Source organism: Taudactylus pleione, unplaced genomic scaffold (genome assembly GCF_031769625.1).
Source record: "Taudactylus pleione unplaced genomic scaffold, aTauple2 ptg000199l, whole genome shotgun sequence".
Classification (NCBI taxonomy): Eukaryota; Metazoa; Chordata; class Amphibia; order Anura; family Myobatrachidae; genus Taudactylus; species Taudactylus pleione.
In genome coordinates this window covers 4,615,623-4,639,240 of record NW_028284601.1, presented here as the reverse complement: position 1 = coordinate 4,639,240, position 23,618 = coordinate 4,615,623, and the positions used below count along the sequence as shown (strand labels likewise).

At 47.1% G+C, this 23,618-nt stretch overlaps 1 protein-coding gene across 7 annotated transcripts in view; it reads left to right on the top strand.

Moving 5' to 3' along the window:
• The window catches only part of RYR1 (ryanodine receptor 1), a 211,666-nt gene that overhangs the window by 131,054 nt on the left and 56,994 nt on the right, over positions 1 to 23,618 (top strand). For all 7 annotated transcript variants that reach the window (XM_088477043.1, XM_088477047.1, XM_088477044.1 and 4 more), the window contains exons 40-68: positions 3,426 to 3,540; positions 3,856 to 3,988; positions 4,077 to 4,171; positions 4,312 to 4,447; positions 4,637 to 4,823; positions 5,428 to 5,539; positions 7,951 to 8,071; positions 8,982 to 9,151; positions 9,449 to 9,669; positions 10,140 to 10,230; positions 10,434 to 10,574; positions 10,675 to 10,838; positions 10,991 to 11,069; positions 11,148 to 11,237; positions 11,422 to 11,565; positions 11,758 to 11,838; positions 12,327 to 12,402; positions 12,742 to 12,865; positions 12,950 to 13,065; positions 13,296 to 13,363; positions 13,606 to 13,727; positions 14,124 to 14,173; positions 14,407 to 14,467; positions 14,711 to 14,949; positions 15,682 to 15,763; positions 20,006 to 20,136; positions 20,263 to 20,583; positions 22,141 to 22,381; positions 23,489 to 23,576. In XM_088477043.1, the coding sequence (XP_088333169.1) occupies positions 3,426 to 3,540; positions 3,856 to 3,988; positions 4,077 to 4,171; positions 4,312 to 4,447; positions 4,637 to 4,823; positions 5,428 to 5,539; positions 7,951 to 8,071; positions 8,982 to 9,151; positions 9,449 to 9,669; positions 10,140 to 10,230; positions 10,434 to 10,574; positions 10,675 to 10,838; positions 10,991 to 11,069; positions 11,148 to 11,237; positions 11,422 to 11,565; positions 11,758 to 11,838; positions 12,327 to 12,402; positions 12,742 to 12,865; positions 12,950 to 13,065; positions 13,296 to 13,363; positions 13,606 to 13,727; positions 14,124 to 14,173; positions 14,407 to 14,467; positions 14,711 to 14,949; positions 15,682 to 15,763; positions 20,006 to 20,136; positions 20,263 to 20,583; positions 22,141 to 22,381; positions 23,489 to 23,576 (3,799 nt within the window). The remainder of the gene's footprint in view (positions 1 to 3,425; positions 3,541 to 3,855; positions 3,989 to 4,076; positions 4,172 to 4,311; positions 4,448 to 4,636; positions 4,824 to 5,427; positions 5,540 to 7,950; positions 8,072 to 8,981; positions 9,152 to 9,448; positions 9,670 to 10,139; positions 10,231 to 10,433; positions 10,575 to 10,674; positions 10,839 to 10,990; positions 11,070 to 11,147; positions 11,238 to 11,421; positions 11,566 to 11,757; positions 11,839 to 12,326; positions 12,403 to 12,741; positions 12,866 to 12,949; positions 13,066 to 13,295; positions 13,364 to 13,605; positions 13,728 to 14,123; positions 14,174 to 14,406; positions 14,468 to 14,710; positions 14,950 to 15,681; positions 15,764 to 20,005; positions 20,137 to 20,262; positions 20,584 to 22,140; positions 22,382 to 23,488; positions 23,577 to 23,618) is intronic.

Genomic DNA, 23,618 nt, shown 5'->3' with positions numbered 1-23,618 from the left:
AGATCTAAGCAGCCTTGGGCGGCCAGACTTCCAGCTCCTAAGTCTGACGACAAACTCTCCACATGATAGGGTGGGCCTCCTCCTCTGGGGGAACCCACGGTGGGAGGCCAACTTCTGCGGTTCGCCGACTCATGGCATCAGACAACCACAGTGTCTGGGTCAGAGAAGTAGTCTCTCATGGATGCACTCTCACTTTCCGGAGACGTCCTCCCCAGCACTTTTTTGTACAGGTCTTCCATCAGACCCCATCAAGGCCCAGGCCTTCGAGGAAGCCATTCACTCCCTGCTAAGTTCAGGTGTGGTAATACCTGTTCCTACAGTTGTTCGAGGAACTGGTTTCTATTCCACTCTCTTTTTGATTCAGAAGCCGGCCTATTCTGAGTCTCGAACCCCTCAACAGGTTTAACATAGTGCCCAAGTTCTGTACGAAAACTCTATAGGCTTTATTTCTGGCAATGGAACCTGGGGATTTTATGGTTTCCTTGGACATTCAGGATGCATATCTGCATGTGCCTATTACACCATCCCACCAATGATTTCTATGGTTTGCTCTTCTGCAGCGACATTACCAGTTACAGGCACTGCTATTTGGTCTGTCAACGGCCCTCTGGGGTTTACCAAGATAATGGCGGTTATGACGGCCTACCTGAGGCATCTGGGAGTCACAATTCTGCCCTACCTAGACAACCTCTTAATCTTGGCACAGTCACAGGCTGTTTTACAACGCCATCTCCAACTGACCATTGCCTGTCTGCAAGCACATGGCTGGATCATCAATTGGAAAAAGTCCTCCCTCTTTCCAACACTGAGGATGGCACAACTGGGTGCACTCCTGGATTCCCAGGTACAAAGGATCTTTCTGCCAGCAGACAAGATTTCGGTACAGCAATTGCGGGTGCGCAAATTGCTCTGCAATCGAAGGGTAGCCATTCACTCAGCAATGCTAGTCCTGGGGTCCATGGTATCCACCTTTGATATGGTGGAATACACCCAGTTCCACTCCAGGCCTCTTCAACAACTGATTCTCTCCCGGTGGAACGGCCAGTATCATCTGATCTGGTCCCAGACGATCCTCCTCTCTCCGGAGGTTTGGCTTTCCCTCTCATGGTGGCTACAGATGTCCCGTCTGGACGAGGGTCGCCCCTTCTGGATCCCAGAGTGGGAGCTCCTCACTACAGATGCCAGCCTTCGTGGATGGGGTGCGGTAACAGGTCAACATACTGTTCAGGAAAGATGGACAACTCAGGAAAGTCACCTGCCTATAAACATCCTGGAGCTTTGAGCTGTGTACAGAGCACTCACTTAGGCGCGACATCTTCTCCAGGGGAGGCCGGTCCAATTCCAGTCCAACAATACGTCCACAGTTGCCTACCTCAACCATCAGGGAGGCATGTGAAGTCGGGCAGCCATGCGGGTAGTAGCACACATCCTAATGTGGGCCGAACGTTATCTTTTGGCAATCTCTGCAGTATTCATCCCTGGAGTCCTCAACTGGGAAGTGGACTTAAGCCGTCAGAATGTACACGCTGGGGAATGGGCTCTTCACCCGGATGTTTTTCAACTCCTGGTGACAAATGGGGCCTACCAGACGTAGACCTCATGGCCTCACGTCACAACCACAAGGTCCCCAGATATGGGGTCAGGACCAGAGACCCATCAGCAATGGAATTTCATTCTCGCATACCTTTTTCCTCCCCAGGGTTCTCTGTAAATTTAAGCAGGAAGGTGGCACAGTGATACTGATAGCTCCAGTCTGGCCCAAGCGCCACTGGTTCACCGATCTATAGTATCTCTCCATAGACACTCCTTTTCCACTTCCTCTAAGGCCTGACTTGTTAGCACAGGGTCCTTGTCTGTACTCGGACCTCCCTCGTCTGTCTTTTATGGCATGGCTCTTGAGTTATCCCTCTTAAGAGCCAAAGGTTTCTCTTGCTCTGTGGCCAGGATGATGCTCGGGATGAGGAAGACTTCCTCGGCCCGCATCTATCACAGAGCTTAGCACTCTTAATTTCAAGGTTGCTCACCCAGATTTTATGACCCTATGGCAGTGGTTCCCAAACTGTGCGCCGCAGCACCCTGGGGTGCCTCGGGACACTTGCAGGGGTGCCTCAGGTTGGTGGTTAAGCAACAAATCAAATTATTTATGGTAAATTAAATGTAAATATGTGTACAAACAGAAGTGCAAACCTGTCCACCACCACATGACTCAACCGAAGGATGACAGGTAGCACAATTTATTGCACTTTACTACTTTACTACATTTCTTTCTGAATTTCTCAATAACAAATTTTGGCTTAGAGGTGCCGTGAAAACAATGCTGATATTTTAGGGCGCCGTGATTCAAAAAAGTTTGGGAACCACTGCCCCATGGTTTTAGGGTTTTCTGGGTGCTTGCTTTTTATTTTTTCTGTTTTTTCAGTCAGAACTGTCCTATGTACGTGGATTGGTTATCTTCCATAAGTGGTATCCCGGGTTTTTCATTTGAATATAGAGTGTGTGGTTCCGTCCACAAACTTCCTTTCAGACTTTTGCCTCTCAGGATGCTTCCTTTAGGCGCAGGATTCTCCTTTCTGCTCAGGAGCATCCCCACCCTTAGGGGAAACTGCTTTAGGTAGTACCCATGTTAATCCCTGTGCAGTGGCGTCCCTCCACGCGGTGTGACATGGGAAGGGGGCGTGACCTTGCAGCCCGAACCCCGTAGAACCGACTCCCGTGCTTTCTACTGGGAGGTCTAGGGGGGTGCAGGAGGTTCAGACTGCCCTGTGTGCAGTGCTGGCTCCCTCACAGTGTCAGGAGTCAGGAGCTGCACTTAATACTACATACTACAGTGCAGCACCCAGCTTCTGTCACTGAGGGGGAGTCTGCACCTTGGTGTCAACCTTTGGCGGGTGACACCTGCACCCCGCATGTGACGCCACTGTCCCTGTGGACCCCCTATGAACCCTGAAGAAGAAATTAAGAGTTATGCTAAGAACTTGCCCTTATTAACTCTATTTCTTCAAAGTCCATAGGGTCCACAGGGTGCCCACCCTGACGCCCCTAGCTTCATTGGGTATTTTCATCTCGGTCACTGTTTCCCTCATCTTTTGTGAGAGTGTTTCTTGTGTAGATTGTTCTACCTTCTCCTCTTTCTTACTCCTGCCTTGGGCTTGCTTACAAAACTGGCTGCCTGTGGCTGGGGGTGGGGTATATGTGGAGGAGGGCCGGTGCATCCTGAGAGCTAAAGCTTTATTGTTTGGTGCACGGCTCACTCCAAGCAGCTTTACCCCATGGTAATCCCTGTGGACCCTATGGATTTCGAAGAAATAGAGTTAACAAGGGTAAGTTGTTACCATAACTCCTAATATTTATTCTGTAGCAGTTTTACATTTTGTATGCATTCTGATAACCCAAATAAAATCATTTTTTAATTTTCACTTTTCTAGAAACATCATGAATAACAAGGTCTTTTACCAACATCCCAACCTTATGCGAGCTCTGGGAATGCACGAGACTGTCATGGAAGTCATGGTTAATGTTTTGGGTGGAGGTGAATCTAAGGTAATAACACAGCGTAGAAATGCAGGTGGGTCTCACAGCGCAAAAGGGTAATGTGATGGAACATGAACCTAAGGTAGCTGGTGCTCTGTACTTGGGTTCATACCTAGAGAGCTGAACTGCAGGTGAGGTGCAATGTAATTACATGGTGTAGAAAATTTCATTCTGTTGCAAGCACCAAAATAAGGGCTTGTACAGTTTTAACATTTCCTTGGTTGATGACCTTCACGGCATTTTTCATCCTTCACCCTGATCTAATGTGAGGGTATTTGTACAGCAAGAAACCTCATCTCAACCATAGTCACACTTCTCTTCCAGGAGATTCGTTTCCCAAAGATGGTCACCAACTGCTGTCGATTCCTGTGCTATTTCTGCAGAATCAGTCGGCAAAATCAGAGGGCCATGTTTGACCATCTGAGCTACTTGCTTCAGAATAGTGGTATTGGTTTGGGTAAGTCCCTCTCCATGTCTGTGTAGATCTCCAGGATTCGAAATGGAGGGGCCCATGGTCTAAATTCTCTGTGTGTTTTGCATTGCAGGGATGAGAGGTTCAACGCCTCTAGATGTAGCTGCTGCTTCGGTGATTGACAACAATGAGTTGGCTCTCGCACTGCAAGAGCAGGACCTGGAGAAGGTGCGACTATAGCCTTCAATTTTGAGTAGTCTTCTGATGTTCTGTATATCTGGATTTGTCAATAATCACAATTGTTTTTATTTTTCTCATCTGTACCTCTATTTGTTTTCAATTCACATTTCCTTTCCTCTACTGCCCAGGTTGTCTCCTATCTTGCAGGATGTGGCCTGCAGAGCTGTCCTATGCTGCTGGCCAAAGGTTATCCTGATATTGGATGGAACCCAGTAGGTGGGGAGAGGTACCTGGATTTCCTGCGATTTGCCGTTTTTGTGAATGGTGAGTACGGTGTGAGAAACTGCATTGTTGACTCATCTATTGGTGTCTGAAATTCTATTGGTATGTTCTGGAAAACAAGCATGGATTTGGAATTTCTGAAACCAAAAGACTTTGCAAAAGAAGGTGCATCCTCTGAATCAATTACAACATCTGCAGTGAATCTCCAAATTCATTTATGTCTATCCCCAGGTGAAAGCGTGGAGGAGAATGCCAATGTGGTGGTACGTCTCCTTATTCGACGTCCGGAGTGTTTTGGTCCTGCCCTCAGAGGTGAGGGAGGCAATGGCCTGCTGGCCGCCATTGAAGAAGCTATCAAGATCTCGGAGGACCCTGCCAGGGATGGACCAACTGTCAAGAAAGACCGTCGCAGGGAGATGTGAGCACAAAACTAGAATTATCCATCACTTCAAATTGTACTCTTCATACACTTCACAAAAGTTTAATTGATCATTCACAACAAATGTTTACCCATGGACACTTTATTTTTGTCACCTCTCTTTTACTCTGACACCGTCAAAATCTTACGCCCCTTTAGCTTTTTTCGTCGTACCCTTTAACCTTTTCTCACATTGTTTCCATTTTTCTCTTCTGTTACATTCTGAATCTATTTCTTCTGTCTCTACTTTCTGGACCTTCTCCTCCCTTTCCGTATAATAGCTGTTCTCTCTTTCTCAGCTGTGTGCAGCCATAATGTCGACATGGTCTGATTGTCGACAGTCACAGTGCTGACAGTCCATGTTAGGGTTAGGTTTAGAGTTAGGGTTAGTCTCTGCAGTTATTAGAGCTCAAATAAGCTAAAAACAAGCAATGTCGACATGGTGAATACCGACATGTCACATGTAGTCATAACGTCCATGTCGACATTCTGAGTGTTGACATTTTGTACCGCGCCCTTCTCAACTGCCTCAGTTATTTCTGCATTCCCCAAAGCATTCTTGCCTTTGGTGAAATCCCCTTTATAATCTCTGCTCCCTGTTCAGGTATGGCGGGGAGGAGGCTCATGAAGAGAACCGTGTGCACCTTGGCAATGCCATCATGTCTTTCTATGCAGCTCTTATCGACCTGTTGGGTCGCTGCGCTCCAGAAATGCATGTAAGTATAAACAGGCTCATACATTTATATTGCTTGTATTTACCACGATCATGTATTTCTGCATTGGTCTTCAGATGGGGCTGAGTCTGAGTTGGAAAATGCAGATCTGGAAGATGTCTGCAAACTGCGCTTGCGCTGTAAAAAAAAAAAATACGGCGACCGTGCATGCGCCGGATCAGGCATACGCACGCGGACAGAGGGCCTGATTCAGAGCCGGACACGCTCTGAACGAGCGCCTGCTCTGAATCAGGGCGTGTTTTTTTTTTAACGAAGCGGCCTCGTGGACGCTCGCATAGCTGTGGGTTACCACCCACAGCTTATGCGAGCATCCATGATGATGGTCGCGATGGTCAAGACCATCGCGACCATCGGGCTTTTGACAAGACCCTTGTGGTAGGGTCTCGTCTGCCGCAAGCCCGGAATGCTTTTGGCTCTATCAGAGCCAAAAACACTCCCACTGACATCACTAGTGATGTCAGTGGGGCCGGACCCAGACGGTAGGCGTTCCCATGGGAACGCCTCCGTCTGGGCAGCCACGCCCCCGGCACGCCCACCAAAGGGGGCGTGCTGTCACTCACCATCGACAGCACGCCCCCTTTGGTGCGAGACCCATAACGACGGCTACCCCGTCGTTATTCGGGTCTCGTGCATGCGCACGACGGAGGCGCCTCCGTCGTGCGCATGCGCATTTGGGCACCATCGACCCGCTTGCGAGCGTATAGCGCTCGCGAGTGGGTCTGAATGAGACCCAGAGATTACAAGTGCAAGACTCTTTCTGTGAAATGGGCGTTAACTGGGTGGAGACAGTGGGGACGCACAGAACTGGAGTATGATGGGAGTGTTGTGGGCGTATAAGCTCCGAGCTCGTTCGCAGCACGCCTGTTCCAAAAGCATCTATTGCACCCAGCATCGAGAGGTGTGCTAGTCCTGGTAATAATGATGATGGTTGCGTCTCTGGATGGAAAAAGAGTGGGCAGGGTGGCGTTCCAATTGCAGAAGCATGGAAGGTCGGCATAAACGGGCGGATTCAGGATTCTGACATTAGCATAACTAGTAAGAAGGTGGCCGCCTCTTGTTATGTGTGTATTTAAGGTACATTTGAAGGTGAGACCCTCTTCTCTTGGAATAGCACTCCTCCCACCTGTCCCAGGTGATTTTAATTAGCATGGGTCCTTTACATTGTAGTGCACACATTTAAATGGGCTCTATTAAAGGTAAATCCTAGATACATTTATTTAATGTGTCAGTATTAGGGATGTTAGGGACCCACCTTATGAGGTCCATCGTGACGTGGTAGGTGGGCAAACATCTTTGGCCGAACATGTACTAAGAACCTTACTTAAAAAACCATGTTAATTGTTGGAGTTTATTATAAATATTTTAATCATCAGAATTTTTAGTGCTTTGAGTGTGCACCTGCATTGTCCTTTTTTTCTTTATTAGCATAAGCCAGTAAGTAGGCTGCCCATCTGTATGGGGAATCAGCCACGGATGCATCCGAGTTAGCTGTTTGCTCTACTTCTATTTCTGTATGTTGCTCATATCATCATAACCTTCCTCACACCTCTTTCCTGGTTTTGTCAAGTAAATTATTTATCTAGACCAGAGGATCCCAAACACAGGGTCTCATTCAGACCTGGTCGCAAGCGCTGAGCGCTCGCAACCGGGTCGATGTTAAGGCCCTGCGCACGCACAGCGTCCGTACTGCGCTTGCACAAGCCCCGGAGCGAGAGAGAATCTCTCTCACTCCGAAGCTCACTACAAAAGGGGCGGTTTTGTAGGCGGGGTGGGGGGGGTGTCTACACAAACGGAGGCGTTCCCAAGCAAACGCCTGCTGTTTTGTGGGCGGCCGCACTGACAACAGCAGTGATGTCAGTGGGGAGCTTCCTGCTCAATCAGAGCAGGAAGCTCCCTGGGGCTTGCGGGGGCCGAGACCCAACCTAAGGGTCTTGTCGTAAGCCCCGATGGCCCGATGGTCTTGACCATCACTACCATCAACCTGGTCGGTCGCTAAGCTGTGGGTGGTAACCCACAGCTTAGCTAGCGACCAGGAGGCCGCACTAGTAAAAAGAAGCGGCCGTTCTCATTCAGAGAAAGCAATCGCTTCTTGCGAGCGCCTCTGAATGAAGGCCATAGTCCTCAAGGCACCCAAACAGTCCAGGTTTTAAGGATATTCAAATATGATTTCATCACCTGTGTTTAACCATTGATATCTCTAAAACCTGAGCTGTTGGGGTGCCTTGAGGACCGCGTTTGGGAATCTCTGATCTAGACTCATTGTTTCTATCCAATGTATTTATTTTGACCACTGCTACCTTTTTACATGCTGTATTAGCCTATCACCCTCTCTCCACTCTAGTTATTTTTCACTTCCTTGTCTTACTGGTTTATGTGTCACTGTTTTTCTCCAGCTCATCCAAGCTGGTAAAGGTGAAGCTCTGCGAATCCGAGCAATCCTCCGTTCTTTGGTGCCCATTGAGGATCTGGTGGGAGTTATTAGTCTTCCCCTGCAAATACCAGCCTTTGGAAAGGGTAAGGTGCAATGGTTTTTACTGGACAGTACTTGGCTGCATTAACTATTAGTCATATTTAATTGAGCAGCCTGAAGTATCAGACCACAATTCATTGGACACATAAGAGTTGTCACGACCAGAGGTTCCTTACCGGTAAGTCTGCAGTCTTTGCCCGTTAGGACGCTCTGGCATGGACCATTCGGTGGCGGTGCTGGAGTATGGAGACTGGCACGGGGTGCATCTGGTGGTTCCTTGTGGGTAGGCCATGCCAGCATGGGAGTGTTGCACAGTGTTCCCAAGCTGCAGTTCTATGGGCGCCGCCATGTTGCATTTGGTTATGTGACCTAGGTAACCAATCCCCTAAAGGTCAGCTGTTCTGTCCGGCCAATCATGCTCTGCTGTTGGAGATTTAAGGGAGTTCACAGCTTCCTTACTTTGCCAGTACAACGTGCATCAGCCGAGTCTGGTCACACTTATCTGAGCTCCTCTACGCAGCTGCCTAGCTCCCTGCCGGTTTCAGGTAGCCTCAGGATTCCCAGCACCTACCAGCAACTCCTCCTCCCGCTGCTGTTGTAATCCCATTCACCAGCCAGACTACCTTCTTACCGCATCGACCCCTGTCTACAGTTTGTTTCCTTCTGGACATACCTAAACATTATTGCTCCACTCCTGTTATCTTCATTCCGGATTTTATTATTTGCTGCTTTACTTATTATTTCACTCTGACCCATCTCCACTTTTGCCGTGGACTTGGTTTTTTCATGTCTACCATTCCATTCATTAAACAACCCAAGTTTTTCTACAGTTCTGATTCTATGTCTCCTCCTGTATCCACCCCGGGTCCACAAAAAGCCAACCCCTAACAAGAGTCATGTACTGCAATTGACATCTAATTTTCATCCTGACTTTATTTTTATTTTTTTTGCTAGATGGCAATACCATTGAGCCAAAAATGTCTGCCAGCTTTGTGCCGGATCACAAGGCGCCAATGGTTCTGTTCCTGGATCGTGTCTATGGCATTGACAATCAGGATTTCCTGCTGCAAGTGCTGGAAGTTGGGTTCTTACCGGACATGAGGGCAGCAGCCTCCCTGGACACTGTGAGTAGCTCAACAACCCCATAGTGACTCTTACATTACCGTATTTATGTTTTTTTGTTTCATCTCAACTATTTATCTTCCTTGTGTCTCTTTTACACTTTCCTTATATCAGTAGATAAAATTGTGTGTACCTTCACGATTCAATGTATTTTTACAATCTGCTTTCCACTTCTCGTCTATGACGTTTCCTTTGTCTTGAATTTCCTCGGCTTTTTACCCTTCGTTCTTCTCTAGCTTTGATCAGTTTTTCCCTTCTCTACTTTATGGTCATTATTTTGTCTCTCCTTTGAACCTCAGGCCGCATTCAGTACCACAGAAATGGCCCTGGCCTTAAATCGGTACCTGTGCTTGGCAGTTCTCCCGCTTATCACCAAATGTGCCCCTTTGTTTGCTGGCACCGAGCACCGTGCCATCATGGTAGACTCCATGCTGCACACCATTTACCGCCTGTCCCGTGGACGCTCCCTCACCAAGGCCCAGAGAGATGTGATTGAGGAGTGCCTGATGGCGCTGTGCAGGTACAGTACAGCAGTTGCGGGATCTCTGTATTGCGGCACCAGTGGAGAATTCTGGTTGACTGATCCTTCTTTCTGTCATTCTTTTATGATCTTTCCATCAAGTTACTCAATAACATTAACTGGCATAACTGTAACTTTATCCTCTATAAATTATCTGTGATGGAAGCAGCTAAGGTACAAGTACAAGGAACAAGTCAGAGGTTGACTGTTCCCTTTTGGACAGGTTAGAGAGACAGAGCAGTTTAGAAATCACAGATGGCTCATCCTATATAATATACTATATTTTGCAGCAGGTGACATATTCGTTATAGGTTTGTCATCTACTTTATGTAGTATTGTTGTTTCCTGTTTTCACGCTAAGGTTATTTGTCATGCATGAAGCTTCTTGATAGATCTCTTGATGCATTTTACTGAGACCAGATGGTTATACCAAACCACACACCATTGACAGATTCTGTTTCGGCCTCCAGGTATCTTCGTCCGAACATGCTGCAGCATCTCTTGCGAAGGCTAGTCTTTGACGTACCAATTCTGAATGAATTTGCCAAAATGCCGCTGAAGGTGAGAGCTTGAATATTTTTTTTATATCTGTTGTCCCATCACGTCACATTAATTTTTCCAGTAATACTACACAGATTGCCTTTCTGGTGTCAGGCAAGAATTGTTGGAAATTTTTTTTTTTCTACACAACTATTATCGCCTGCTCCGTCCAAAATATTTTTGCTCTCTTTTGTCATGACCCACATCATCCTTGCCTGTTTCAGCTTCTAACCAACCACTACGAGCGTTGCTGGAAGTACTACTGTCTTCCAACGGGATGGGCCAACTACGGCGTCTCATCGGAAGAAGAGCTTCACCTCACTAGGAAACTCTTCTGGGGAATTTTTGAGTCTCTGGCTCACAAGGTAATGTTGTCAACTAACTAAATGCTAGTCTCTTATATACATTAAAAAAACATCACCACTGTATTTTTATGAAGCTTAATCTGGAACATTCCATTTACAGAAATTTGATGCTGACCTCTATAAGATCACCATGCCGTGCCTGTGTGCAATCGCTGGCGCCATACCCCCGGACTACGTGGATGCCAGCTACTCCTCGAAAACTGAGAAGAAGGCATCTGTAGATGCTGAAGGAAACTTTGACCCCAAGCCTGTGGAAACCTTAAAGTAAGACGTGTTCTAGCCTGAATGAGATGTGTACTGTGTAGCAGTTTGGGCCAGTGTGTACACTAGGGGCTGCTATAACTCCGTGGTCTGTAAGGTTTAAATTATTCATAGTGTATATATCACACAATATTTATATGTATTATTTGTTACAGCGTAATCATCCCTGAAAAGCTAGATGGCTTCATCAACAAGTACGCGGAGTACACCCATGACAAGTGGGCCTTTGAGAAAGTGAGAAAATATGTCCTGTGTTTGGGAATGTAAGTTTTGAGCTCTGCACCAGGATAAAAATTATTTACTTTGCTACAGATACAAAATAACTGGTCCTATGGGGAAGCCGTGGATGAAGAAGCCAAAACACATCCCATGTTACGGCCCTACAAGACCTTTTCGGAAAAGGTAAGCTGAAAGGCCCGTTTGAGATCATCAGTCTTTGTATGCCTGATTAGTATTGATGAGCCCAAACATGTACCCCAAAAGAGGATGATCTGAGGATTCTTCTCCATCCTTTTGGTAACCTCACCTGGAAGATTTAAATAGAGAGGACAACGGTTTACACTTCTCCACCACTGCTCTTCCATAGGACAAGGAGATCTACCGCTGGCCTATCAAAGAGTCGCTGAAAGCCATGATAGCTTGGGAGTGGATGGTTGAAAAAGCCAGAGAAGGAGAAGAAGACCGTACGGAGAAAAAAACAAAAACTAGAAAGATCTCCCAATCTGCGCAGGTGAGAAATGCTTTGCTTTATGTTACAGTTACAGTAATGTCCTTTTAAAAGCACTAAGCCCACACCATTACTGTCTATCTCTTACTTAGGTATTCTAGGATAACTTATATGCCTTTATTTTAAGAACACATTAAACTTTTCTTTTTGTTATTTTTGATAATTTCTCAATTTTTTTGTCATCTTTGTTTTTAGGCAACCTATGACCCCACAGTCCAAACCTTTAGTCCAACCCCTATTGACCTAACTGGACTTACCCTCTCCAGAGAACTGCAGGTAAGGGTTGAGGGTTGAACTGCAGGTAAGGGTTGAGATATACTGGTTAATCCAATGGCAACTTTTCTCTGTTGTGTTGTTATGAGTTGGTGCCAATGCAGCTTAATTCACCTATGAGCACCATAAAAGCAACTGCAGCCATGTAAACATCACAGTTGGGATTTCTGTGTTTCAATAGGAAATACAAGTAAAATGCATAGGACAAGTGTATAATATGGATTAGAAGAAACAGTGGAGAGTACTTTTATATAGGTCACAAACCAGAAGTACAATGGCCAATGGCTGTCAGAGAAATAAATCAGTTCAGGTAAAATGTAAAAAGGTTTCTTATATCATAAACTTCCATCATGCATGGTGAAATATGAAGATCTATAGGGAAATGATGGGTAGTTGGTTAGGCATAGAGCTACAATGTGGCCTTTTTAGGTGGAAGTCAGCAGCTTATTATTGACAAATAACCACCATTCCTGGTATTTCCCCCATTGTAGTCAATGGCTGAACAGCTGGCAGAGAACTATCACAACACATGGGGGCGCAAGAAGAAGCATGAGTTGGAGGCAAAAGGTAAAACCCAGGTCACCTACTCATCAATCATTCTCTACCATCCATAGGCCAACACTTCTATGTGCACATGCAGTGTTATTATACAGTATCTTGCCCAATGATCCGGTGTTCCAGCAATATACCACCCAAACCAAAATGTTCCAATGGAATCCATCGTTTTCCCTCTTCTGTCATCATACATCTGATAGACCAGTGTTCTAGCACTGTACCACCCAAACATTCCTTACTTCTCCTTCTGCTGTCACCAGTGTTCCAGACTGCTGCCATGCATGTATACCTTAATTCCTTCTCTGTATAATGATATTCGGATCTCAATATGTCATGTGCGTTGGTTTGCAGGAGGTGGTACCCACCCGTTGCTCGTACCCTATGATACGCTGACAGCCAAAGAGAAGGCCCGAGACAGAGAGAAGGCACACGAGCTGCTTAAATTTCTCCAGCTCAATGGTTATTCTGTGACAAGGTAATTAGGAATCAAGAGTTCATGGATAACAAAAAAGTTGATGTGAGGGGGTTCTAGTGCTGACATTCATTTATTTTCCTGTAGGGGATTGAAAGATATGGAGCTGGACACTTCATCCATTGAGAAACGCTTTGCTTATGGGTTCCTGCAGAAACTCCTGAAGCTAATGGACACGGCGCAGGAATTTATCGCTCACCTGGGTACGAGGTTGTGTGGACTCTGCAGCTAAATTTGCATCACCGTGATGGACAGAGCCTCATATAAAAACATGAATGCATCCATAGTCTAATCCCTTTAAAGTATTTTACTGTGATGTTACCAAAGCAGCTAGACAACAGATGGATTTTACTGTATCCTTCTGTCCAGTCACTAGCAGTGGTCCTTGGTTGCGTCATACTCACACCCTATACTACTCTTTTGTGGTTTTTAGAGGCCGTCGTCAGCAGTGGCAGAGTAGAGAAATCTCCACACGAACGAGAAATCAAATTCTTTGCAAAGGTGGGTGCATCTAATGTGTCTGTATCTCCCAGGTCCATCCTACATCTGAGAGGATTATTTACTAACAAAGCCAAAGTAACCCATAGAAACCACTCAGAATTTACTTTAATTGTCCAACGTGTATTTATATATAAGTTTATCACTGGACAAGGATCTCAAAATCACGCAAGATACATAGTCATATTCTGCTTGCATACCGCCATCCTCAAGTCACAATATGCCATCACCTCTCTGTCCTACAGATCCTTCTGCTTCTCATCAACCAATACTTCAAGAACCATTGTCTCTACTTCCTGTCTACGCCAGCTAAGGTCCTGGGAAGTGGTGGCCATGCATCTAATAAGGAGAAAGAAATGATCGCTAGGTTAGTGCAGAGTATTGTGCATAGCTCCTGTTATGTATAGATGACTCTACGTGTGTCTACGTGAGCTTCCTGGGTACAGCAATAGTATATTTGAGTGGAAAATTGTACATGTGTATACAGTCTGGGGTAAGTAGAACCCACGTGTGAAGCCAGTAGCACTGAAAATAAATAATTACATACATTTTAGTTTCTAAATACACATCCACACTTTTTATTTCTCCATGGCATTCTATAAATCAGATGTAAATGAAGTCATTGTTTCCATATCTTTATTATTGTCCTATTATTAATGTACTGTAGAAATCCCCGTTATAGTTTATTGTGCTGCTTTTACCTTTTCACTTGGACTCACTTTCGCTGTCTCTCCACCTCCTTCCCCTCTCTCACTCTCCTCAGCCTATTCTGTAAGATTGCTGCTCTGGTCCGACACCGCGTGTCTCTGTTTGGTAAGCGGTCAGAGATTGCTGCTGTGCTGACCTCCTCATTCTCTAGTCCTTACTGCATGAGCTGTTTAAGAGTCCCCCCTGCCCCGTACTTATTGTTCAAGATGACCTACAGGTTCCACATGTCTGCTGCTCTGGATTTGTGCTGTTGATGGGGCCATTTATGTTTGAGATTTGTTTGGCTTGCATTAATGATCTTTATTGCCCATAAAATGAAGTATTCCGTGTTTCCTCAGGAACTGACGCCCCAGCAGTTGTCAACTGCCTACATATTTTGGCTCGATCTCTTGATGCCAGGTAAGTATATACTCATCAAGCCTACTATTGGGACATTCAGACATGTTCAGTACACAGATCTTTACATCCTCATAATATAAAGACTTTAGTGAACATAAATATGACCATCTGCCTACAAAATGACTCCTGTATCGACCTCTTCTCTCTTTTCCGTTCCACTCCTCTTCTTCTCCATTCGGATATACATTTCTTGCCTCCATCTAATGTGACTTGAGATATTAACACCCTACCTCTTCCTCACAGGACAGTTATGAAGTCTGGCCCAGAGATCGTTAAGGCTGGTTTGCGTTCCTTCTTTGAAGGGGCATCTGAAGACATAGAGAAGATGGTTGAGAACTTAAAGCTTGGAAAGGTTTCACAGTCTCGTACTCAGGTCAAGGGTGTGTCCCAGAATATCAATTACACCACAGTGGCCCTCTTGCCGGTTCTGACCTCACTCTTTGAGCACATTGCACAGCACCAGTTTGGCGATGACGTCATATGTAAGTTGGGGAGTAAATCCTAAGAAAGCTCAATCATTTGGATTCAGATGCAGAATTTATGCAGCAATGCACCATTACTGTATTAGGTCATCTCACAAGCACCTTTGAGCGACAAACCTCTGTCATGGATTCAAAACCTTGTTATCTTCTATTATGTTCCTGTGTATCTTCTACATCAATGTACGTGTGATTCTTTAGAAGTCATAGAGGATCCATGTCAAGTGCTTTTGATGCAGTATTTTAGTTCTGTATTACATTGTTGGAGTTCCCTCTCTAGGCTGCCATTAACCCAGCATGGACTGAAATTTCCAGATAGATTTCTATTTCTGTAGTTATTTTGTAGACTTCGTCCTGTTGGCCACAGAGGACTTAAGCTGGGTGCACACTAGACGATATGTCGCCCGTTCCGGCGGATCAGGCCGACATATCGTCCACATTGGCAAGTGTGTAACCACTATGAGTGACCATGTGAGCTCCAGTGGGTTCGTTCATTGCATTGATAGATCGAGCCTACACGCTGCTCAATCTGTCAATTTGATGAACGACCCCATGTTTGTGGATGCGGTTGGTGAACAACATATTGTGTGGTCGTTCACCAGATCGTGCGGTGTCAAACGACTGCACGATATGTAGTTCATCGCATCGTGCGTCGACCGGGTACACACACATCGTGTACTGTGTACCCGGCATTGGTTGAGAATACTAGCCGGTTGTCTTCTTCTGTCTTTTCAGTGGATGATGTACAAGTCTCCTGCTACAGAACATTGTGCAGTATCTACTCTCTGGGGACCACTAAGAACCCCTACGTTGAAAAGTAAGGAAAACTTGTTTAATAATCATCCATAATGGTCTCTGGACCTGATTCAGACCAGCTCGCGAGTGCATAGCACTCGCAAGCGGGTCGATGGTGGCCCAGTGCGCATGTTACGCGCGTGCGCAAGCCCCGTAACGAGTGAGAACTTCACTCGCTTCCCGGGGCTCGCAACAAAACGGGGCGGCTGTCGATGTTGATTGTCAGCTCGCCCCGTTTTGTAGGCGGGTAGGGGGGGTGGCTGTACAAACGGAGGCGTTCCCGAAGGAACGCCTGCCATTTGTGGGCGGCCCTACTGACATCACGAGTGATGTCAGTAGTGGACTTCATGCTCTATTAGAGCAGGAAGTCCACTCGGCATTGCGAGTGCTGAGACCCTACCTTAGGGTATCCTCGCAATGCCGATGGTCGCGATAATCGCGACCATCGCCAGGCCGCTTGCACAAGCTGTGTGGTGGTCACCCACAGCTATGTGAGTGGCCTGGAGGTGGAAATTAAAAAAAAACAAAAACGCCCTGATTCAGAGCGAGCGCTCGCAAAGAGCGAGCGCCTCTGAATCAGGCCCTCTGTCCTAATGTGCCTTAATGATAACTGTTTGTCACTAGGAGGCAGGTCACGTTTTGCATTGTTACGCATGTTACAGTAGGCAGATTCTGTACGCCTCCATAGGATGCAAGTAGAATCTGCCTTCTGTAGGTACTGCGCAGAAACCACCAGGACCCGTTTTGGTTAATTCGCACATAATTGAATATGCCCCCAGAATGTTGTCCCTGGCACTGAGTGGGTTTTTCCTCTCTCCCTTTCCTCCTCTATCTCCTCAGCACTCCCCACCCCCTTCTTTTTCTCCTCCTTTCTTCCTTCATCTCTCTCTTCTCCTTATCTGTCTGTCTCTCCTATCAGCACTTGATTTTATTATATATATATAATCCTAAACACAGGGGCATGGGGAGGGTGGAGCGTCTTGAGTAGGTGCTCCAGGCGCCAACGGCAGTGACGGTCACGTCCGGGCTATCCAAGCAGCCATAGACCACACACACAGACACTATAGTCAGTGTGTGCACTGCGGTGATCCCAACGGGCAGCATCATAGACTCTCTGAAGATGCCCCTCGGGATCATGTGTGCCTTTTGAGCAGTGGCGTAACTAGGGTATTTGGAGCCCAGGGCAAATGTAAAAATGGAGCCCCTTATGCAGGCCCCCAGCAGTGCCCCTTGTACAGTACCCCCAGTATGCAATGTCCCCAGTAGTGGTCCCTCTTATGCAGGCTCCCAGTAGTGCCCCTTGTACAGTACCCCCAGTAGTGGTCCCCTTATGCAGTGCCCCTTATATAGTGCTCCCAGTAGCAGTCCCTCACTATGCAGTGCCCCCCAGTAGTAGCCCCCCTATGCAGTGCCCCCAGTAGTGGTCCCCGATGGAGTGTCCCCAGTAGTAGTCTCCCCCCCATTAGTGGCCCCAGTAGAGGTCCCCCCCATTAGTGCCTCCAGTAGAGGTTCCCCCCATTAGTGCCCCCAGTAGAGGTTCCCCCCATTAGTGTCCCCAGTAGAGGTCCCCTCCATTAGTGACCCCAGTATAAGTGCCCCTAGTATAGGTCACCTCCATTAGTGCCCCCAGTAAAAGTGCCACAGTGTAAGTGCCCCCAGTATAGGTCCCCTCCATTAGTGCCCCTAGTATAGGTCACCTCCATTAGTGCCCCTAGTATAGGTCCCTTCCATTAGTGCCGCCAGTATAGGTCACCTCCATTAGTGCCGCCAGTATAAGTCCCCTCCATTAGTGCCCCCATTAAAAGTGCCCCAGTATAAGTGCCCCCAGTATAAGTTCCCCATTAGTGCCCCCAGTATAGAAACCCCATCCCCCCTGACAAATACACACTGAAAATAAAACAATAAATAAAAGAAAAATACTTTCCTGAATCCATGCTCCGGCTCCCGTCGCCGTCCGCACGTCAGTCCTCCCGGGCTGGTGCGCTCTGCATTATGGGAGAGACGTCATGACGTCTCTCCCATTACCCACTGCAGGAGCCGGAAGGGAGCCGGCTCTTGCAGTGGGCGCTGCAGCAGTCAATGAGAGTCTATCTGACTCTCATTGGCTGCTGTTTAACACACACATCGCCGCCAGCGCTGGCGGAGATGTGTGTGCAGCAGCAGTAGCCAATTACAGTCTGTCTGACTCTCATTGGCTGCTGATTAACACACACATAGCCACCAGCGCTGGTGGTGATGTGTGTGTTAGAATACACAGCATGAGTCCGCCTGCCACCCTCCTCCTGGCACTATTGGGCAAGCGCTCAGGGGGAGGGAAGGGGCTCGCCTGTGCAGCACAGGACCAGCGCTGGGAAGCCTAGCGCCGGTCCTGTGTAAATGTGTAGTGCTGACCGCACTCACTGCGGTCAGCACTACACTGGCTAACTAGGACGGGCCGGTACCGTGGCGCCCAGGGCACGTGCCCCGCTCACCCTGCCCTAGTTATGCGACTGCATTTGAGTGACACTCACTGACGGTTGACAGTGGCGTCACCTAGGGCATGATATCCTGAAGGCGTCACGACTGCTGCCCAGTGCTCACCCCAACTCAGTCTAGCTGCTCTGCCAATGTGATGGCCTGCAGGTGCTGGGTGCCCACTGCGGTGGATGCACAAGCGACCTGGCAGCTGGTACACTTTTGATCCTGCTGGCTCATTTTCTCGTATGCTGGCTCCCCTCTGGTGACGTCGACGCTGTGCTGGTGATACTGGAAAATGAGACGTCTCAGCCCCTGAGAAGACGAGCCTGACCGACTAGGATCAGGAGGGGCTGGAAGAAACGCTGTGACTACTGATCTCAGCCCGGCCCCAGCCAGTGCTAATAAACTTTATAAATACAGTAAAGAGGATTCCAAAAATAGCATTGCTAGTAAAAACATAAAGATATGGGGTGGACAAAACCATTAAATGTATTATGTAATGGTGGGGGTGATGAGTGGTTGGGATGAGGGAAGAGACAAAATCATTAAATATATAAGAGAAGGGCTGTGGGGGACATAATCATTACAAGTCAGACTCCCCCATAGATAATTAAAAAAAAAATGCATTTATAAATAACGTTTTCAAATTGGTAGTAGTTTGTTCCAGGCCAGGGAATAGGGGCAGTGGTGCACCAGTGCTATCTCTTGCCCAGGGCACTAAAATGTTTAGCTACAGTCCTGGCTGGGGTGGGGCTTGCCATTGCTGCTCAACAGGCAGGGCTATCCTGGGGCAGAGCAGCTATTAATGTCGGTCAGAGTGCCCTACCCCTACAGTCGGAAACTATAGAATGAAGGCGGGCAGCTGGTAACACACTGGGCGAATAAGGGTGGTGTAAAGAAAGCCACAGAGAAATGAGGGAGGGGTTAAAGGCGGCACAGAGAGGATAATCGTGGGGCAAAGGGATAAGCGTAGGGCACAGTGTGGACAGGGCTGGGTAAGGCCAGCCCCTAATAATCTGTAATGCCGGAGCGTGGGAATGCTCTAGGCGCCATGGCTGTACGCTACACCTCTGCCTTAGCATTACCTTTATTCTTTTCATCTTTAATATTGTACTTGGGACGTTCCCACCTTTTGCCTTCTTCAGAGTGTTTTTCTTTCTATAAGTAGCCTGTGCATCCCTGTGTGCCTTTTCCCTTTCTTCTATACTGTTATACATTTTTTTGGTTGTGAAGAATGCTGTGATGTTGTTATTGGGTGTTGTTATTTGAGTTCAATATGCAAATTGAACTATGCCTATATCGACTTGATTTGACCTCAAAATGATAGTTCCAAGCCGATTCTCGGATATAACCTTCCTAAAAAACATGCCTATGTCTACTCACCAACGTAATCGGTGTGTAATATGGACAGACTGGATCCAGGCGGTCAGATTTCCGACCCCTGGATCCCAACAGGGTTAACATACCGACACTTGGTGGTCAGTAGCTAACCCTCCCCCTCTCCCTAACCTAAACCTCCCTGGTGCCTTCACCTAACCTCCCCCCCTAGTGCCTAAACCTAACCTCCCCCTCACCGCACCCTAAACCTAACCCTCCCCCCTTAGTGCCTAACCTTAGCCCTCCCCCTAGTGCCTAACTCTAACCCTCCGCCCACCCCACTACTTATCTTCGGCATCCTGGCGGTCAGGATGCCGGCGTCGGTATTCTGGCGCCGGTAAGGTAAGCGTCAGCATCAGACCAACATGTGGATTCTGTAGAAAATAACCCTAATGAATGTTCTAAAAGGTTCATTCTTGCTTATCTTTAGGCAACGTCCAGCTTTGGGGGAGTGTCTCGCCCGACTTGCTGCAGCGATGCCTGTTGCCTTCTTGGAGCCTCACCTGAACGAATATAACATCTACTCTGTCTACACCACCAAGTCCCCCCGGGAACGTGCTAGTGAGTATGAGAACAAGGGAATTACTATGTTCCTTATACTGTAGCTTTGTCTCATCCAAAACAAACCTAAACAATTTCAGGTTTCCCATCAATCTCCATGCCCAATTTCCCTATCATTTCCTTTAGTCTTGGGTCTCCCCAACTCTGTGGAAGAAATGTGCCCAGATATCCCTGACCTTGGTACCCTGATGAAGGAGATTGGGATGTTGGCAGAATCTGGCGCTCGATATACGGAGATGCCCCATGTTATCGAGGTGACCTTACCCATGCTGTGTAATTACCTTCCCCGCTGGTGGGAACGAGGCCCAGAAAATATCCCAGATGACTCTTCGCCCTGCTGCACTAGCGTGACCTCTGAGCATCTCAATGCTCTACTGGGGAACATCCTGCGCATTGTCGTGAACAACCTGGGCATCGATGAGGCTTCCTGGATGAAGAGACTTGCAGGTATCGTGTTTATTTTTTTATAGAGAATAATATAATCTCAACATGTCCTTCTAGCCAATGGCAACATGTGCCGGTATATGTAGTTTGGCAAGAGATGTATAGTGATCTAAGGTCTGATTTTGAGCCGGGCTCATCTGTGATCGCTTTTCCTTTTGGCAGTGTTCGTCTTGATTCAATTATCTGCCCATCTGTGTCGATTATCCGCTTGTCTTCTTGCCGAAGACCACGCCAGCCACCAGGTTTTTTTATTTTTAGTCCTTAGCTGTCACCATTAGTAACGGGACTAAAGCTGAGTACACACTATACCATATATCGTGCACTCTTGGTACTTTCGACCAATATGTATGTCCATTGGATAGTGTGTACCCCCAATCTGTAGTTTTCACCCGTCGTTCATTGCATCAGTCCTATGGTTGCTCTGCACAAGCAGCGGAACGATTTCCTAGGTGATGTGGTGTTGTTACATGAAGCATGTAATGATAAATCGTGTACGGCAATGCAATATATTGCCACATGGCTTCGCCACGTCGCTGGGTCGCACCGTCACTCACAGGGGGTACCTAGCTTTATACCCTCACCATGCTGGCCGCAAAAGATCCGACAGTGACATACGTCCCGTCTCCATATACACATTTCAAGGCGAGCAGGAAGTCGGCCTACACACCCACAACACTCCGCCCAGTTACCGCCCAGAAACGCTAATTTCACAAAGAGATCTGTCATCAAATCTGTTCGCCAAGTCAATCCGCAATTGTACTTACGCCGACTCATCAGGACCAAAGTATTTACATCTGTCCTAAACTGATGGCTGAGGGATGTCGGCCATGTTTAGAAAGGGCCAAAACTAGCTATATGGCAACTCTGTTTTCAGCTATAAGTTTAATATAATTAACCCACTAAGAACACACTATGGTGTGGAAATAATGTTCGATATTGTTAAGCGTAGTATGTTAAAGAAATCGATCCGCGCCCTCTCACTGAAGGGACTCTTAAGCCAATTGGTAGTGTCTGCTGCCTATTATAGGAATGATAGGGATCCAGAACCTCTCATCATGGTGAATCTGGAATAAGAAAGTTCCTTTTGGCGCAGGTTCCACCAATTAGAAAGTCCGTGCCATTCGGTTTAAATGGCTTCAAGATTATTTCAAAGCTCATCGCAAATGAAGACGAATGATTCAGATGCCACAGTGGTGGGTAGGAGAACATCAGCTTGTAGGAGGCACGTGGAAGAATTGCATAAACCTGTTACGTGTTTCACGAGTACAGATGTGTCCTCATACACTATTGCTGCAGTCGCACCAAACAGCCCTTCTCCGTGCAACAGGTCCCGTGTGACTCCCTGGCGCTGGGCATCTTTTTTCCATCTTTCTACCAAGTGGTGCTGACTTTTCCAGTAGCAGAACCTGCGCCAAAAGGAACTTTCTTATTCTAGAAGCGCAGTATGTAGCACATTGGGTTCAGCTTAATAGGTGGGAAGAACAATGTGTGCCTTCACAAGCTGTAGGTGGGTTAGGGCTGTGTGGTTCTCGTTCAAATGTTCTCTCTCTTCCGTACTAGTGTTTGCCCAGCCCATTGTGAGCAAAGCAAAACCGGAACTCCTTCGATCTCACTTCATTCCCACCATGGAGAAGCTGAAAAAGCGAGCAGGGAAGGTGGTTGCAGAGGAGGAGCTGCTACGTCTGGAAGCCAAGAGCGAGTCCGAAGATTCAGAGACTCTCATAAGAGATGAGTTCTCTGTGCTTTGCAGAGACCTCTATGCCCTATACCCTCTGCTTATCCGCTATGTAGATAACAACAGGTACGGTAATAGATCATCAAACCATTGGCAGTACAGATTTGGGATTTAATATTGCTCGGCAAAAAATTACAGATAACTCACCACCTTATAATAGATAGGAGGTTATTTCAATGGGAATCAGTATGATAATACCACCAGCTGCATGGCATGGGTGAAAATCCCGATCGTCCAAAGGTAAGTATTTACTAACCCTATTCTAACCCCCAACCCTCCCTTAGGGGCGCCTAACCCTAACCTACCCCCCGAGTGCCTAACCCTAATCCCCCCTCTAAGTGCCTAAACCTAACCCCTCCTTCCCCACCGCCTTAATCAAAGTCCCACAGGGGGGGGGTGCCTAACCCTATCTTCCCCCCGGAGGTGCATAACCCTAACCCCCCATTCCCCTAGCCTAACCCTAACCTCCCGCGGGGGTGCCTAACCCTAAATCCCCCCCGGGAGCCCCTAACCTAACCCCCCCCCCCGCGACTGTCCGCGCCCGGCTAACCTTCGATCGGTAAGCCGGGTGTCGGGCTCCCGGCATAGGTCTAATGACAGGCGTCGGGATTTCGACGCCTGTCATTAGACCCCTGCCGGGATTAGACAGTCGGGAAGCCGGCGGTCGTAATTACGTCCGTTGGCTTCCCGACTGCTACCCGTTCAATGCACTGGTTAACAACAAAACGTTAAGGTTAAAGAAAAAAACAAAACAGTGTTGCGTAGTTAATGTTATCAGACTGTTATGTCACAAATTTGTTCTCGCCAGTGGTGGTGCAAGATAGCAAGTAACAAGATAGCAATAGATTTGCCTCTTTTCCCTGAAGAAGTCTTCTTTCAGATATCCGCTGAACCTGTATCTTCTAGCTTCAGAGATATATATCGTACAGTCTGAGGGGTCTATTTAGCAAGTGAACGGAGATAAAGGACCTGGCGAACAGCTCCTAGCTGCCATATCACAGGCTGCGTTTGAACAATGACAGATAGGAGCTGGTTGGTTGGTACTTTATCTCCATCCAAGGCTTAGTAAATAAAATTCTTTACGATGCCCTTGTAAACTGAAAATTTATTTTTTTCTGAATTAGTTTTAATTAAAATCTATACAAAAGTAGACAATATGTTTTGTTTTCACAGGGCAAACTGGCTGACAGTCCCCAACTGTGATGCGGAAGAGCTGTTTCGAATGGTTGGAGAAGTGTTCATCTTCTGGTCTAAGTCCCACGTAAGCTGTAGACGCTGGTCTGCAGGGCTATATAAAGTGGTC